At 38.7% G+C, this 16376-nt stretch overlaps 1 protein-coding gene across 14 annotated transcripts in view; it reads right to left on the bottom strand.

The window, feature by feature from the left end:
* The window catches only part of CLIP4 (CAP-Gly domain containing linker protein family member 4), a 74029-nt gene that overhangs the window by 2890 nt on the left and 54763 nt on the right, over positions 1-16376 (bottom strand). For 10 of the 14 annotated variants that reach the window (XM_023619302.2, XM_023619300.2, XM_023619305.2 and 7 more), the window contains 3 exons: positions 15387-15510; positions 11032-11096; positions 5126-5198 (listed from right to left, as the gene is read on the bottom strand). In XM_023619302.2, the coding sequence (XP_023475070.1) occupies positions 5126-5198; positions 11032-11096; positions 15387-15510 (262 nt within the window). The remainder of the gene's footprint in view (positions 1-5125; positions 5199-11031; positions 11097-15386; positions 15511-16376) is intronic. The other 4 variants (XM_070235630.1, XM_070235631.1, XM_070235629.1 and 1 more) reach the window with 1 other exon arrangement.

Genomic DNA, 16376 nt, shown 5'->3' on the forward strand with positions numbered 1-16376 from the left:
TTCCATTGTGTATATATACCATATCTTCTTTATCCAATCATCAGTTTCTGGGCATGTAGGTTGGTTCCACGTCTTGGCTATTGTAAATAATGCTGCGATGAACATAGGGGTGCAAGGGACTCTTGGGATTTCTGATTTCAGGTAGAAAAGAACACAGTCTTTTGATTGTGGTAAATTAAAATCGCCTTTTGTTCACTTTTTGTTTTTAAAGATTGGCACCTGCACTAACATCTGTTGCCAATCTTATCTTTTTCTTCCTTCTTCTTCTTCTCCCCAAAGCCCCCCACTACATAGTTGTACATTCTAGTTGTAGATCCTTCTGGTTATGCTTGTTCACTTCTTAAATACTTCTTTATATGAAAACAATTTTTAAAAATTGTTAATCTACAACTTTGGAAAATGAATTTATATATATATGTTCTATGAATGAACTCCAGTTTCACTTAAGGATGTATCGCCTGCCTCCTCGCACTTGCCACCAGCCTGACCTGATACAACCTGAGACTCATCCAAGACCTCAAGCCAGTTCTGCCCCAGAGCCTCCTCCACTGTCACCGGGAAGTAGCTGACCCTGAAACTCTCCCTCGAGAGAAACATTACGAGGATCTTGCTGTCCTGACCTGAGACATCTCGAAATGCTTATCCAGAAACCACCAGCAGTGGAGCCTTCCGCCCTCCATCTGATGTGGAATAAGGCTGCCCCAGCTAGAGAAGCCCAAGGTGACCTGGCCTACATGCCAAACTATACGACCCAGTGGACTTTTTTTTATGGTATGAATTAGGACCGCCCCAGGGAGAGAAGCCCAGGGCATCCTCACCTACATGCCGATCTATATGGCCAGATTCGTATCTAAAGTTATATGACCGCACAATAACCAGACCCCATCTGCACTGAAATCATTTAATGACTTTTTACATCATCTTTTCTTTTCTCCAGTAAAAATAAGTCACGTACCCATGCCTTATAAAATTAGCCCTAACCCTCAACTCAGGGCAGCAGCAGGAGCTCTGACTGCCTGTGGGTCCTGTCCCCACACACTAGCTCTGCCTGCCCATGGGACCTGTCCCCATGCCAGCGGGGGCAGCAGCAAGAGCTCTGACTGCCCATGGGTCCTGTCCCCATGTGGCAGCAGCAGGAGCTCTGACTGCCTGTGGGTCCTGTCCCCACGCATCAGCTCTGCCTGCCCATGGGACCTGTCCCCATGCCAGTGGGGGCAGCCGCAGGAGCTCTGCCTGCCCGTGGGTCCTGTCCCCATGCCAGCGGGGGCAGCAGCAGCTGCTCTGCCTGCCCATGGGCCCTGTCCCCATGCCAGTGGGGGCAGCAGAAGCGGCGGCAGCAGAAGCTCTGCCTGCCCATGGGTCCTGTCCCCATGCTATTCCACACTATTCTCTAAATAAAAGAGCACTACTGCCAGATCTTGGGAGTCTACGAAATCCTTCTTTCGACCCTCGGCTCACCGACCCGCATCACATCCACGCCGCCTCTCCTCCAGAAGAAGCCCTTCTCCCCGTCCCCACAGCAGAGAAAACGCAGAACCTGTCACCACAGCTGCACGGTACCTGATTGTGAACAGAATCTGGGGCCTGCTTATTTTCTATTTTATTTCACTTTCTATATTTTTTAACACACTATCACACACAGCATCTCATTTCCTCCCCTTAACAACCCTGGAAGAAAGGAAGCACACTCTAATTTTACGGGTAGGAAAACTGAGGCCCACAGACTTATCGTAAGCCACATTTGCCAAGTGATAGAATTCTAATTAGAAAGTATAATGGAAAAAAATTAATTACCACGTCAAATGCACAAATACAATGACAGATTAACAAAGAAAGACCTAATACCCGTAGGAAAAAGTATAAATCTTTACTGAAGAACATACAAATGAAAAATGAAAGAGCTTTGTTTGTGGATAGAAACATATACATGTCGATTCTCCCCAAATTCACCCCTAAAGGATATTTTTTGAAACCTCACAAAATTACTCTGTCATATAAATAATGACAATATCTATCATGTCCTGAGCACTCACTACCCCCAGACACTTCCCACACGCTATCTCACTCCACCTCACCCAAACCAGTGACATAGATATTATCTCCTTCTAATGCAAGAGAAACGTGAGGCTCAAAAAAAGTAAGCCATTCCCTGAGGTCAGAGAGATGGTAAACAGGAGAAAGCGACTCAGGCCCAAGGCTGTCCGCGTCCGAAGGCCAGGCTCTGATAACCACAATGGGTATCAGTAACTAAGAAAAGGTTGAAAAATAAGCAGCGAGATTTACACTGCCATTATGTTAGATTATAAAGTTACGATAATTAAAACAATGTGGCTCTGGCACAAGAATGTACTTTTAAATGACACAGAAAAGATATCTTAGAAAATACACACAACTATTTCTTACATGATAAAAAGTAAAACTTCAAATCAGCAGGAAAGGAGTGAACATTCAGTTAGGGATGCTGTAAAAACTGATTATTCTGGGGAAAAGAATACAATTCTTACCACTCACTGTATGTTAAAATACATTCCAAATAGATTAAAGAGTTAAATGAATAAATTGAAAAAAAGAAAGAACTAGAAGAAAATAAAGCTGGACATTTATCTAATCTCACACAGACACACACAACACACACAAACAGAGGTGGGGAAGGAGGGAAACATACATAATTTAAAAGTTTAGTATCTACTATTAGTTAAATTATGATATTTTCACTTATTATTATGCCTTAAAAATTTTTTCCATATCACAGCACAGTCTTTATAAAGATTTCAAAAGTCACACTGAGGAAAACTATGAAAGAATATGGGATATATTAAGAGGAAAAGCTTTCAAAGAGTATCTAGAGTATGACTTGTCCAATTTTGCTTAAAAATTCAGATACATGCTTTAGAAAAAAACTGGAAAAGTATCGACCGAAACGTTCATGTGATAACCTCATCCAGGTGATAAAATTACAGGTGATCTTTATCTGCATTTCGTTTTTGTAATTTTTCAAGCTCTGTACAATCAACTTTCATAATTAACAAAAAAATTGTTAAAGAAAGAAACAAGTAATAAATGCATTCAATGTCTAAACCAAAAATTAATGGTTTGGGTAAAGACTTAACATTCTAATAGGAATGATTTGATTCAAGTCATGTCAAAGCTCTAAAAGCCCAGGGGAGTGAGCCATTTAGAATTAGAGGACACCTGAGAGCTGTGTTTCCACATTCAAAAACATTATCTGACCACCTATGAAATGGCAGGCTGGGGGCGAGGTCCTAGGATCTGTGTATAATAACCAGGAAAATACTACAGATCCTGCAAGGAAGACTGTGCCCGGTGCAGAAGGAGCACAAAGGAAGAAAGAACCTCGCCTCCCGTCTTGAGGTTACTTGACAGATGAGCAGGCAGAACAGGGAAGCAGACAGGGAGCAAAATGTACAGACGCACGACTCTTTTACTGAACAGCAGAAAGCTTGTCACCCAAACACGACCATGTCTCTTAACCCTAAGATCTCCCAGCACCTACACTCTGTCTTTTGTTCCTTTCAACACTGATCACCAAACATTCTGGTCACATATTCTACAGTAAAAATAAATAATTTTAAAATTGATTATATATCCTCAATAAAAGTATATTTATTCCTTTTCTTAAATAGGTACTAGTCTCAATCTGTAGAAGTACCATAAAGCTTCATTTCTTTTTATTTTTGTAGAAACAAATAGAAGCACTGATGTTTTCTCCTCAGGTCAACAGGTCATCTGCGCACAACCATACCTGCCGTATAATCCTCACGGACCAGACGTTTCCTCCTTCCCTCGTTCCTCTGTATCATGCTCTTCCAGTCACCAACTTCTCAACACTGACTTTGACACCTCTCCCCCTTCAGAATCCTTATATCCTGGTTGTCTCTTCTTAGTTTTCTTCCATTCTACCTAAGAACTCTCCAATATCTTCAATAAACTGGAGCATAAAGTTACTGCCCTTAAACTCAAGCTACTCAAGTGAGGAGACCAATTTCAAAGTTCTCAAAATTGGTGAAGGTTTTGAGGAAGGGGAGGAAAATTGCCACCCGAGCCTGCCAAGCAGCAGCACCAGTGCCTCAGGTCCCACCAGGGTGCTCAGGTGAATTCCAGATCTTCGCGAAGCCTCCCAATAGCTTCCCACCAGATTCTGAGATAAATGGCCTGCCTGCCGCCCAGCGCAGCCTCCAGTCCCAGCGCTCAGGCTCCAATTCCTGGCGGCTTCTCAGCCGCTACTTCCGCAGGGACGTACACTGCCCACTCAGCTAGCCTCTCTCCTCCCCCAGGGCGTTATTCTATAGAGTAAAGAAAGGATTTAAAAAACCTCCTTAACCCAATCAGTCTCGAAGGGCCTCACATTCCTCTAAAAGCAACAAAGTTTCTAAAAGTCTCAGAAAACCACAGGAGACTAAAGCAGGTCTGGGAGAAATAAATATTTATAAAAGAAAAAAAGAATTTCTGTATAAAGTGGTTAAGTTCGCGCGCTCCGCTCCGGCGGCCCTGGGTTCGAATCTTGGGCGCGGACATGGCACCGCTCATCAGGCCACGTTGAGGCAGCGTCCCACATCCCACAACTAGAAGGACGTGCAACTAAGATATACAACTGTGTACTGTCGGGGGGGAGGGGGGGCGGGGGGGGCTTTGGAAATAAAGCAGGAAAAAAAAAAAAAGAAACAACAAAAAAATGGCATTTTGAGCAGTATACTCCACAAGAGGAAATGGGAGTATTTTTAAAATAATAATAAGATTACCTTACGCAAATAGGTCTGACATTTCTTTCACGTATTGCTGAAAATACTAACTCAAAGCTGACTAATTAGTCAACAGTTGAAAATCAACTCACCCTATTCAATGATAACACAAAATTTAAATTCCTCAGTACTAAGCCTCTTTGAGAACACATGCAGTACACTACTTTTAGTCACTGGCGACATTTTTAATTGAGTTTGCAAAGGAGGGAGGAAGAACTCTTCTCAATACACTCATCACGCCTTTGCTCCTAAGTGTTAAAATCCCACCAAGCAACGTAAAAGATGCAAAATTCCACTTTTTTTCTTCACAGAATCCTCTCATGTTCATCTCAAAAGGTATTTTTCTAAATCTTCTTAATACTCACTTGGCAAAAGCATTTCTTCTGTTAATCTCTTTTTGGGAAGAAGCAGAAGTTGTACTAAAACTTCTCCTAAAACCTAAATATGAAAGTTAAGGTCAAAAGAGGGAAAATAAATCACAAATTTCAGTCCTTATTAAAACTTATCTGTTATCATTTCTTCTACAGATGTTCTATGATATCAAATGTTTCTTTGGAAATAGAAAGCAAAGAAAATAAGTACATACAGAATATAACAGTAGTTTAGATTTCTTGACAAATTTTTTATCTTATCTTTCTCATCAAACTACACACATATATGAATAAGTTAAGATCGTGACATTATTTTGGAGGTTTTTATTATAAAATTTCCTGAAAACCAAATAACTGAATTATACATTTGTAAAGCTGAATCTTTCTAGTCTCAAATATTATAATCTTGATAAATCATATTGAAAAATAGCTTTAAAAAATCACTAAAGATATCCCATTTATAAAATACTGAACAATAAATTTCAGAGCTTATGGTTGTTGTCATCCCCAAATAACAGTCATTAAAAAAAAAAGACCTCACGAAAGGTAAATTTTTAAAAAGATGTTTTTAAAAAAAGAATGGGATTTCCAGTTCTGGCACTAATGACAGACCTGATGTGCTGAATGAATCTCTTGATTGAAGTGATTATAATTTAAAGCAACTATAATTTTGTTAAAACTACTGTTAAGCTGACACAAAAGGCACAATTTCAAAGAGGCCAAAAACCAAAAAGAGAAACCACGAGAGATAACCAAGCACCAAAGCAATTTGCCATCGTGTACCAGAGGACTGCCATCCTGTACCATAGGACTGCCATCTTGCACCAGAGGACTGCCATCTTGTACCACACGACTGCCATTCTGTACCAGAGGATTGCCATCGTGCACCACACGACTGCCATCTTGCACCAGAGGACTGCCATCTTGTACCACACGACTGCCATTCTGTACCAGAGGATTGCCATCGTGCACCACGGGACTGCCATCTTGTGCCACAGGGCTGCCACTGAACTCCAGGGAACTTGGGCTTCTGCCTCACTGGCCACACAGGAGATGGGCAAGGAAAGAAAGCCTGGGGCCTGTCAAGATGGGGATTCTAACGAAAGACTCCTGGTTAAGTGAGGATCCCAAACAGTTCACCCTCAGGGTAAAGTTAAATGAGAAACAATATGAAACATTGTTCAGGCAAAAACAAAGGAAAGTGGCTTGTGTCAACCTTAATGCTCAGAAGAAGTAGAATTTTCTCCCCTCAAAATTTTTGATCACAAGCCAAATTCACTTTGTCTGTGTAATGTAAAAAAACATTGCAGAGAATGTAAATTAAAGTAGTCCCAAGTTGACAGTGCCTCTAAGTAACTGGCAGAAGTAACTATAATCTTATCTGGAGGCATCAAATCAGGTCTCAAAGAACTCCCATCATCAAATTCTTAGTAAAATGAGCATCTCATGATAGGAAATTACAAGACTCACAAGGAAAGAAGTCACCATAAGTTAGGCTCAACAGAAGCAGATGGCAGAACCAGACTCACAAAGAATTCAGATGTTAAATTATTTCACATAAAAGATAATATTTAAAATGTTTAAAGACATAAAAGATAAACTTGAAAACATGGGGAAAGAATAAAGTGAGAAAGTAACAACCAAACAGATTCACAAACAGAAAAAAAGAAATGAAAATTTTATAATTAAAAACTTCTGGGGGCCAATGCCACAGCCAAGTGGTTAAGTTTGCACACTCCGCTTTGGCGCCCCAGGGTTTCGCCAGTTCGGATCCTGGGCGTGGACATGGCACCACTCATTAGGCCACGTTGAGGCAGCATCCCACATGCCACAACTAGAAGGACCCACAACTAAAAAAATATACGACTATATATTGGGGGGATTTGGGGAGAAAAAGCAGGAAAAAAAAAACCTTCTGGATTCAGCAGCAGAATAAACACAGCTGAAGAAAGAATCAGGAAACAGAAAGTAAGATCTGAAGACATCCAGAAGGCAGTCCAGAGACAAAGTTGTGAAAACTATGACAGAGACATGAGAAAGTGTATTGCACCCTCATCAGAGTTTCAGAAGGAGATGACAAAGAGAATGAAGGACAAGTGTACAAACAAGAATTTTAGTGAACTGATCAAAGATACTAATCCCAGATCCAGGAAGACCCATGATGCCAAACAGGATAAACTAAGGGAAGTCTCCACCGAGACACAGCATAGTGAACCCGTACAGCACAAAGGAAATAGAGGAGACCTCAAAAAGCAAGCAAAAAAGGAAAAGTTACCTACTACAGTATGGATGAGACAGACTCACAGATGACTTCTCAAAAAAAATGACAGGAATGACAGAAGACAGAAAACAGCACAATTATATTGCCAGTGTGCAGGGGAGAAAATATCTTTCAAACTAAAATGTTCACCAATTTTTAGTTTGACCCAGTAAAACTATCATTAGAAAAGACAAAAACTGAAAGAGTTTGCTACCAACGGACCTTTTCTAAAAGAACTGAAGAAGATACCTGAGGCAGAAACAAAATGCTCCCAAGTGGAAGTTCTGAGAATTAATGACTAAAGATATTAGTAAATATGTGAGCAAGTTAAATAAATATTGATTATATATAAACTATTATACTAATATGAAAATTGTGGGGAAATAACTGAATAACTCAGTTTTTAAGGATTTTCTATTATTTGGGAAAGGGTAAACATAATGATTAACTTTCAACTTTGCTAAGTTTGTATCTCAATGTACCCAGAGTAATCACCAAAAAGCATATTCATAGAGTATAACTTTTACACAAGTAGAGAATGGAATGGAAAAAAAGAGGTGGCTATGAATATAACCAGAATGAAGTCAAGAGCAAAAAACATGGAAGTATAAAAATGTTGAAAAAATAGAAAACAAATAGAATAGCATAAATAAATCCAAATATATGAGTAATTACAATAAATGCAAACAGGTGAAACCCTCAGGTTAAAACACAAAGATTGTCAGATCATATTTTATTTTAAAAAGTAACACCCAACTATATTCTATTTACAAAATATTCCAAAAACATAAGGACATGGAAAGGTTAAAAGGTAATGGATAGAAAAAGATATATGAGGCAAATAACCAAAAGAAAGCTAATATAGGTAAAAAAAAATTATTACAAAAGCAATACCATTTATATTGACACCAAAAAATGAAATATATGAATAAATCTAACAAAATATGTACAAAATCTATATGAGGAAAACCATAAATCTCTGATGAAAGAAATCAAAGAAGATCCAAAAAAATGGAGAGGTACTTGGTGCTCATGGATAGAAAGACTCAATATTGTGAAAACGTCAGTTCTTCCCAATTTTATCTATACATTCAACGCAATTCCAGTCAAAATCTGAATAAATTATTTTGTGGACATCAACAAACTGATTATAAAAAGTTTATATGGAAAGGCAAAGACCCAGAATAACCAGCACAATGTTGAGGGAGAAGATCAAAGTCAGAGGACTGACACTACCAAACGTGAAGATTTACGACAAAGCCACAGAAATCCTGACAGTGTGGTGTTAGTGAAAGAAAAGACAAACAGATCAATGGAACCGAACAGGGTACCCAGAAACAGACCCACACAAATACAGGCAACTGATCTTTCACAAAAGAGCAAAGGCAATTAATTCACTGGAGAAGAGACAGTCTTTTTAACGAATAGCGCTGGAACAACTAGACATTCACATGCAAAAAAAGAGAATCTAGACACAAACCTTACACATTTCACAAAATTTACCTCAACGAATCATGGATCTAAATGTATAACACAAAATTATAAAACTCCTGGAAGATAACACAGGAAAATATCAGGGTGACCTTGGGTTTGGGGATGACATTTTAGATACAACACCAAAAGCACATCCATGAAAGAAAAAACTGATAACTTGGACTTCATTAAAATTAAAAAGCCTGCTTGGGGCCGGCCCCATGGCCGAGTGGTTAAGTTCACACGCTCCGCTTTGGCGGCCCAGGGTTTCGCCGGTTCAAATCCTGGGCACGGACATGGCACCGCTCATCAGGCCATGCTGAGGCAGCATCCCATATGCCACAACTAGAAGGACTCACAACTGAAAATATACAACTATGTACCAGGGGGCTTTGGGAAGAAAAAGGAAAAATAAAATCTTAAAAAAAAAAAAAAAAAGTCTGCTCTATGATAGACACTGTTAGGACAGTGAAAAGACAAGCCACAGACTGAGAGAAAATATTTGTAAAATTCATTCTGATAAAAGTCTAGTATCCAAAATATACAAAGAACTCTTAAAACTCAATGACAAGAAAACAACGAACACAATTAAAAAACGGACAACTCACCACAGAAAATGTACAGATGACAAATAAGCATACGCAAAGATCCTCAACATGTATCATGGGCTGAACTGTGTCCCCCTAAATTCATATGTTGAAGGTGACCATACCCCTCGTACTTCAGAATGTCACTGTACTTGGAGATAGGGCCTTTAAAGTGGTAATTAAGTTAGACGGCCAACTACAAGGCAAGGAAAGAGGCCTTAGAAGAAACCAACCCTGCCAACACCTTGATCTTGGACTTCTAAGCCTCCAAGAAAACAAATTCCTCTTGTTTAAGCCACCCGACCTGTGGTACTTCGTTATGCTAGCCCCAGCAAACTAATACACCCTCATACGTCATGAGGGAATTCCAAATTAAAATAACAATGAGATACTACTAACACACCAATTAGAATGGCGAAAATCCACAGACCGTAAAATTAACCTCAACAAATATTTAAGGATTGGTACTATACAAATCATTCTTTCACAGATGGTTATCCATATGGGAAAAAAAAGAAATTAGATCCTTACTATACACTAAATCAGTTCCAGGTGAACTGACAAATACGAAAAGCAAAAATATAAAACTTTTAGAAATCTATATGGGAAAATATCTTCATGGTGTGTTTTGGGAAAAGATTTCTTAAGACAAGACATGCAAAACATAATTGTTTGCTATTTTGACTACTTAAAAATTAAGAACTTCTGCTCATTAATACACCAAAAAAAAAAAAAGGCAAAAGACAAGTCAAAAACTGGGCAAGATATCTGCAACACACAAAACTGAAAAAAATTAGTGTTCAAAAACATAAAGAAACCTACAAATTAATAAAATAAAGACATACCAACCAAAAGAAAAATGGGCAAGAGACTTAACAGGTTCATCATGAAATAGGAAATACATATAACCCATAAACACAAAAACAGGCTTAACCGTATCTGTAATCTGGAAAATGCAAATGAAAACCACAACAAGATACCATTTAAATCAGATTGGCAAAGATTTCTGAATCAAACAAGACTGTGTTGGTGAGGTGAGGAGCAACAGAGCCTCTCACGCCCTGCTCAGGAGAAGGTGCCTGCAGCCAGTCTGGCACTACCCAGGAAGGCTGAAGACACGATACCCTATGCCTGGAAATTCCAGAGTAACTTTGGTAAACGTGCACAATAGCATAGTTTGTAATACTAAAAACCAGGATATGACCCACATATCCATCAAATAAAGAATGAATAATATATTTTAATGGAATACTAAACAACAAAATAGCAAACGACAATCAAAACTAAACATATATTATTGATCTATCTGTATAGGAGTGATAAAGCTATAAAGACAATCAAGGGAAGAATTAAGAAAAAATTCAAGAGGCAGAGGAGCCGGGGGCTCCTCAAGGGTGTCTAGGGTGGAGGTGATCCTCTTCCTCTAGGGGTGGGTCATAGATGTTTGCTTTATGAGGACATGAACTACACAAAACACTTTATACACTCTTTGGTATACATATATACTTTACATTAAAAAATTTCTCAATAAATAAAAGCAAAGGAATAATTATTAGGAACATAAAACTACATAATCTTACCAGGATAAGAATGATTCTGTTTATTGGAAGAAATTTCCGAAAGAGCGTCCATGGAATCTGTCACTCTGTGAATAAAGCAAGGAATGCAGACCTCATTAGAAGCAGCTGGTCTTCAGATTTACGACTGGCTCTCAGCTGAGGTTTTCACACCAATGGTCATTTATTTCACTTATTTGACAAACATTTATTGGACATCTATTATGCACAAGGAATGAACTTTAGCATGGGAGACAGGCAATAATCCAAGGGTAGAAGTCCTCATTATCCAAGGATAATTAGTCCAGAAAAAATCAACTTAAAGTGAATTCACTTAAAATAGGGACCTAACTTCATTTCTTTGGAACTTCATCTTCAAAGATGAAACTAAAAACTGTGAAAATAAATTTATTTTATATATTAAATTTAACAAATGTTAGATTATAATTGTAAAAACATCACATTCTTAAATTGAAAAAAGATATTGCCTGAGTCTGTATATGTGTGCAATTTTTCTGAAAAACTTGTATGCCTAATACAATTCAACATCTCTTACTTTATGTCTAACTCTAAGCACAATCATAAAGGTCACTTTCCTAACAGATTTGTCTTTATTTTTTCATATTCAAATCATTCCTTATTTTTAAAAGCCAATCCTAACAGTCTCATTTCTTTCAATTGTTTACTGACTCAACTCTGCAAAGCCTTCCTTCTGTCACTCACTTCCTCCAGCATACTTTGGTAACATCAAGAAATCCTGCAACTCTCGCAATATTTTCCATTTCATCTTACAATTCATATGCATCATTTTTACATGATCTACAACATAAAGCAATCAATGAGAGACTAATGCACACAAAGAATATGACTTGATGAGGAAGACAGACACTTGAATTAAGTGGTGACGGATAGATGTGAAGAACTTAAGTCTAAAAGTAACCAGTTCACTGTTAATAAGTACTTAATGGCAAGAACTAAGAATAAGAAAATGAATACTATGCTGATACAGACCACTGGGGCAAAAAGCCAGACAGATAGGTAGGTAGGTAGGTAGGCAGATAGGTAGGTAGATAGGCAGATAGATAGATAGATAGATAAAGTAGATAGAGATTAGATCTAGTCAGTGAGTTTTCTTAAAATTTCTCTAAAGAAATATTGGTTGATTTATATGTTAATAGAAGAAAAGACATTAATTAGGTGCAAGTCTGGTGACAGCAGGTGGGTCTAGAAAGTCATCTAAGCAGAGGAAATAACCTGTGCAAAGATTCTGAGACAGAAGGCCCATTTTTAAAAAGGAGAAACGACGAGGCCAGCTTTGATCCGGGAAGGAGTCAGGTGCAAGGTGAGCCTGGCCACTACTGATGCAGACAGCCCTCCAACAGCCCCCAGTTTAAAACCCTTCCTTCCTGAAGATCTGTGGTGTCTTTAAAGAGCTCCAAAGCTGGGTTAAATTAGAAACTCCTCAAAATCAGGGACCATGTCTGTTTTATTTGCTTATACAATGCCTAGCACAGCACAAAGTGCTAAAGACACTTAATAGTATTTGATGATGATGAATGAGACAATCAGAAGATGACAGGAAGACAGCTGGAAGGAGACGGCAGTTCATTTAGAGAGACAGCCCTGTTTCTTTTAAGAAGAGGGGCTGCTTTTAAATGAAACACCTTAAAGAAGGCCAAATAGAAAGAGGGAAAAAAAATAAAGTAGAAAACATGGGTTCCATAAACAAAGCAAGAAAAAGATGAAACCACATGAAAGAAAGTGCCTCCACAATCTGAAAGAGAAGAAAAGCTGTTACAGCATAAAACACACTGCACAAGATTTGATCAATATTTACTGTGCCTACGAATGCACCACACCGTGTTCTCTGGGTAATCAAACTTGGGAGCAGGGCCCTCACGACTAGCAGACAAATCAAACTGCTCAGAGACTGGAGCAACGTGTCAATGAAGATCCGTCCAAAGCAATACGAGAACCCAGAAGACTGGTGATTCAGCACGGATTTTACTCCCAAATCAATCACTTATAAGATACGAGCCTTGAAGAAAGGCACTGAGCCTCTTTTAACCACTATAGGGTCATGGTTAAGAGCACAACACATCCTGATGCTAGACTACCCGGGTCCAAAAACCCACTTCGGAGCTGTGCACAACTGCACAACTCACTTAACCTCTCTGTGCCTTACTTTCCTCACCTGGGAAATAGGGATAATTATAGCCCCTGACCCTCAGGGCTGCTGCAGAGGACTAAACACACGTAGAGCACTAAAAACAGGGCTGGTCATGTAAGTGTAGTCATTAGCTATTACCTCTTTTTCTTCGTTTATAAAAGGACTGCCAAAAAAAAGCAAGGGCTTAGGAAAAAAACAACAAAATACACCTGGGCCAGGCCAGCTCCATCATTAACTAGCATAGGAGATCAAAATACGCCACCCCAAAACCTGCTGCTCTGGCATAAGGATAATTTTGAGCTGAAGACATCTGAGAATCAAGAAGCAGGGAGAGGCTCTTTCTGAACTCCCCTTATCTGCCTCAAACAGATCCTCCAAAAGAAAGAACTCAATCGTCTGAAATCCGTGCCCAGGAGTTTCATCACACAGAGAAGGAGGGGAGATGAGAAGTTAACACCACACCCAGACAGACATTGTCACAAACTATCACATCTCCCAACCATTTTTCAAGGGCCCATTCATCCTTCCTAAATATCATTTACTTTCCCACAAGGGGCCTTTCTCCTCCTCCCCTTCCCCTATTAATTAAGATGGCCTGTAAACACTCCAGTGTCACCACTCCTTTGCATATTCACTTCTTTCTGTGATGCCCCAGTGCATGTCAAATTAAAATTTAATAAATGCATATGCTTTTTTCCCCTGTTAATCTATCTGTTGTCAGTTTAATTCAAAGACCTCCCCCAACCAAGGACTGAAGCTAAGAGGGTAGAGGGAAAGCTTTCCCCCTACACTAACTATATGACTTTAGCTAAGTTACTTTATCTCTTGCAACTTTTCTTCTCCCACAAGATGAAAATGATCATAATACCTGACACCTCACTGGGTCTGGGGGGCTGTCGAGAGACGCACGGCAAGTGCACTGGACAGAGCCTGCCACTTACGAACAGCTCAATATATGTTTGTAATAGTTACTGTTCTTTTCCAGCACACCTGACCACATACTTAATAGGATCAAATGAAACAACATTTAATTGCAGATATTTTATAAACTACAAAGAATTATATAACATATGCCATGTTATCATAAATAATAGGAAAGAATTATTTCAAGTACATCATAGAAAGAAATGAATACAAAAATTGTGTGTAATTTTTCAATAAGGAAAACAAAGTGAGGAAGAAAACGGATATAAAAACTATTGAATTTGCCAGGAGGCAGTCACACAGTCCAGCTGGGAAGGAACTCGATGAGACTCCCAGGTTGTGACTGTAGATCTCGTCTCTCGGATGTGATTATACCATACATGTTATTTCACATTTCCCAACCGCCAAAAAGCACGCCAAGCAAACTTCTTTCAGCACGTAAGTCATTTCACATGATAGTACCTGGAATTTCATGAGGACTTACTTCTGCTCAACTTTATTTATTTATTTATTTATTTATTTATTGCCGAGGAAGATTGTCCCTGAGCTAACATCTGTGCCCATCTTCCTCTATTTTGTATGTGGGATGCTGCCACAACATGGCTTGATGAGTGGTGTGTAGGTCTGTGCCTGGGATCTGAACCCACGAACCCCAGGCAGCCAAAGCAGAGTACGTGAACTTAACCATTACACCACCAGGCCAGCCCCTCAACTTATTTTTTTAAGACCAGAGTAAGCTGATACAAAAGCGTACTATCTTAAGAAGAAACATCCAGGAGGTATATTATATATAAACCCTCGAAGCTTCACTTCTCCAAAGATCTACTGCCTATCTATTTTTGAAAACTAAAGAAATCAGAGGAAAAAGCCATTTTGGTTCCATTAGGTTTGTAGGAGAATGAATGGGGTGCCTGCTGGCAGGAAATTTAACGTAGTTAGGATGTGACTGAAGCAATCAGAGCGCATTTTCCCTTTTGTGTGCATGACAGATTAAGCTTGCTGCTCTCACTGTTCTTAGCCGCAAACGCCACTTCTAATAGCCTACACGTACTCATAGGGTTTGCAAATGAGGAATAAAGGAGGTTTTTAAAATTGCAAATCCTCAGCAAAGCAAATTTAGCTTTCCATGAGCCTCCTCTCTGAAGAAGGTGGTCGGTTAACCCCTTAAAAGAAGACACGAGCTGGAAGCAGTACGTGTCTTTAATATGAAATTAGAGATTCAAACTACAAACCATTGAAATTACAAGATGTTCTTGTGAATAAACATAAATTCCATTTTTCTCACCTTTGCACCCTGGATGGGGGAGCAAATATTCCATATCTTGGAGAACAACTAAAATATTGCACACCTCCAACTGAACCATCATTCTTGCCATGGGGTTTCTCAAGTTCTATTCCATACCAATATCCTAGAACAAAAACATTGGATTTTTAAAGCAGCTGCACTGTATCTAAAATTGTTATGCTATTCTACAAACACATAGTCTAGATGGTTTAACATTTCCACAAATGACCGAAATGATGGAAGAGCACCACGACGATTAAGCTTTCAAATGATAAAATTATAAAATAAAATTCAAAAATTTAAAAATTGAACAGGAAAAACATTTTACAAGCATAATTGCAGAGCTGTACATTAAGGGAGAAAGATAACATACATAAACACAAATTTGGCAAGGATTAGCTATTATGCAAGTAGCGAATGACCAAAATATATCTAAAAGCTCTAACGAATAAAGAACTGCCCTTGCCTCGGTAATATGGTGTGTTTAAATGAGAGAAGTAGAGCATAATATGGAGATGTATAAATCATAACATGAATATGCAATCTTTTATTTTACTCTCCCAATATTAGAACACCACAACAGTTCTTAAATAATTAAAGGATAAAAATAATATGGAAAATACAACTAGACTTCATGGTGACTCTTCTTTTTCTTTTTTTCCCAACCAGAATGAAAAAAAAAATCATTTTTAACCTAAATGAAAAGATTTAGGTTAGCTAATAGGAAGAATTTTCTAAAAGCCTTTTACGTATTTAAAAGGGCCCACTTGGAGGAAAGTAAAAGGATTTCCTTTTCTAGAGAGCCCGAAAGGAAAGTAGAAAGGTTGCTCTTAGTGTGGTAAATACGTGGTAAATATACATATACTCCTGCAGTAAGAGTTCTTGATTGAGGGTGTCTCAAGACCAGTTAAGAGCACCTAATAGTCCATTCAATTTTTGTTTAAAAGTAGTAAATGATTTCGGTCTCCTACCATCAGTATCAAAAAAAAG

Source organism: Equus caballus, chromosome 15 (genome assembly GCF_041296265.1).
Source record: "Equus caballus isolate H_3958 breed thoroughbred chromosome 15, TB-T2T, whole genome shotgun sequence".
NCBI classification, from domain to species: domain Eukaryota; kingdom Metazoa; phylum Chordata; class Mammalia; order Perissodactyla; family Equidae; genus Equus; species Equus caballus.